Raw genomic sequence first — 1,791 nt, 5'->3', positions numbered from 1 at the left:
AATGGGACGTTAGAAATAAGACGCCAGGAGCCACAGATCAAGTTCCAAACAGGCAACAAACTCCTGAGTAGGGTAGGCGGGATCAGCGAAGGAGCCGACTACACCAATTCAATCCAATTAGTGTAACCGCCAGCAAACTGGAGATTATCGCCATTAGCTTCATGAAGCACGAGAAGAAATCAGCGAGGGAAAGAACGGCGGAGTAAAGGGGCAAGACGAGATAAGGGAAGAGAAATAAAGGGGACCCAGGGACCCCGTAAAAGAGGAACGTAAGGAAAAATTCGACGACGAAAAACGATGAGCAAGGGGCAAGACAACGAAGGTTAACAGAGCACACGTTGCATGACGTCAGAAGAAGAAAAAAAACACACCAAAGAATCACACTCTTAATCCAAAGGAAGATATATAAGGGTACCATGATCCGAACACAGACCAGAAGAAAAGAGCTAAAGCGTGATGCAGTAAAGAGGAGGATGCAAAAAGAGCAAATACCAGCGACTACGTGCTACAAATTAAGATTCGCCAACTCCAAGACAAAAGACGCCGATGGTTCACATGAGAGGTTCAAATGAGAAGAAGAGGGGGAGATATGACCAACCACCATTACGGTATTAATCCCCCCAGGAGGAAAGGGGTTGGAGAAGCGAACAGGTCACGGAGAAGAATACGAGCCTAGGTAGTGAAAAAGACGACCAAAGATCTGGGGCGAATTCCAAGTTCCGAAAATCCCGGCACGAAAGCAAGGGCGGGTGGAGGAGGAAGATTCAAGATAGCGATAATTGAAAAATCCCCCAGAACGAGCAAGAGCATAATAACCAAAATGAAACAACGAAGAAGCAGGCTAATTAAGGCACAGAACAAGCCGAGGAGGAGAGGGTACAAATGTAGCCCAAAGCGGAGCCGAATTAGCAGCTCAAGACTTACACAACAGCGAGAGGATTGTCTAGACGAAAGAGTAGGAGCCTGCAAAAAGGGAAACTGAGAACTCACCAGACCTCCGAGGGGGGGAGATGGAGCCGATGCATTTATAACCAAAGGAGGACGAAAAATAGCCAAGACAAAACAAGAAGGAGAGGAAGAGAAACAAGTAAATCGCTGAGTCCCTCCATGTAAGATGAGCACTTCCAACAGCCACAGACTGGAGACAATAAGTTCGTTGACGCGCGAAATAATGAGGGGACAATGATACTTAAGGGGGAGAGAGAGACCCCAATCCTCCCAAAGAATCAAGAGCAGAAGAAGTCACAAATGAGCGAGCGGCATGGCACGGGACGTAGTGAACCCCCAGCAGAAACAAGAGGTCGTAGGAGTCTGACCTGAGTTAAGAGGAAGGTAATGAAAGATTGAGAACCCGAAGCCGTCGGGGTAATGAGCATCCGAAGCAAAAACCTGAGATTGAAAACTGAAAGAGAGTTTGGAAGAAGGAATAGGAGACAGGATTCTAGAAAGGGAAGGAAGGATAGAAACAAAATCAGCAGTCCACATGGAAAAAGGGGCGACAAAGAGGAGAAGGAGAATTACTGTCTATATCATCCCTCAGAAGAGACCAGCCCCTCCGGTGGGTACGTCTTAGGGACCCAACAAAGAAACGACAGGACCAAAGGAGAACACGCCAAGAACCAGCAGAATAGACGTATGTGCTCTGACTCCCCCGCATGGACCGATTCCTAATAAAAAATCACAAACAGACAGAGGGGCCAAATCGGAGGCTAGCGGAAACAAGGGTGAGTTATCGTATTTGGGGTTAATGACAAGGACATAAAGACTGGATAAGACAACCGGAAAGGGGGG

The 1,791-nt window shown here is 47.3% G+C and overlaps 1 protein-coding gene across 1 annotated transcript; it reads left to right on the top strand.

The window, feature by feature from the left end:
• Positions 1–1,368: 1,368 nt before the first annotated feature.
• On the top strand, positions 1,369–1,671 carry C922_04228 (hypothetical protein; the record flags this gene model as incomplete). Its single annotated transcript, XM_008819813.1, has 1 exon — positions 1,369–1,671. One exon carries the CDS (start codon positions 1,369–1,371, stop codon positions 1,669–1,671), a length of 303 nt encoding a protein of 100 aa, XP_008818035.1.
• Between the last annotated feature and the right edge of the window lie 120 nt (positions 1,672–1,791).

This window comes from Plasmodium inui, assembly GCF_000524495.1.
Source record: "Plasmodium inui San Antonio 1 unplaced genomic scaffold supercont1.20, whole genome shotgun sequence".
NCBI classification, from domain to species: domain Eukaryota; phylum Apicomplexa; class Aconoidasida; order Haemosporida; family Plasmodiidae; genus Plasmodium; species Plasmodium inui.
Note: the sequence above shows the minus strand (reverse complement) of the source record. Positions and strands in the feature narration are given on the sequence as shown.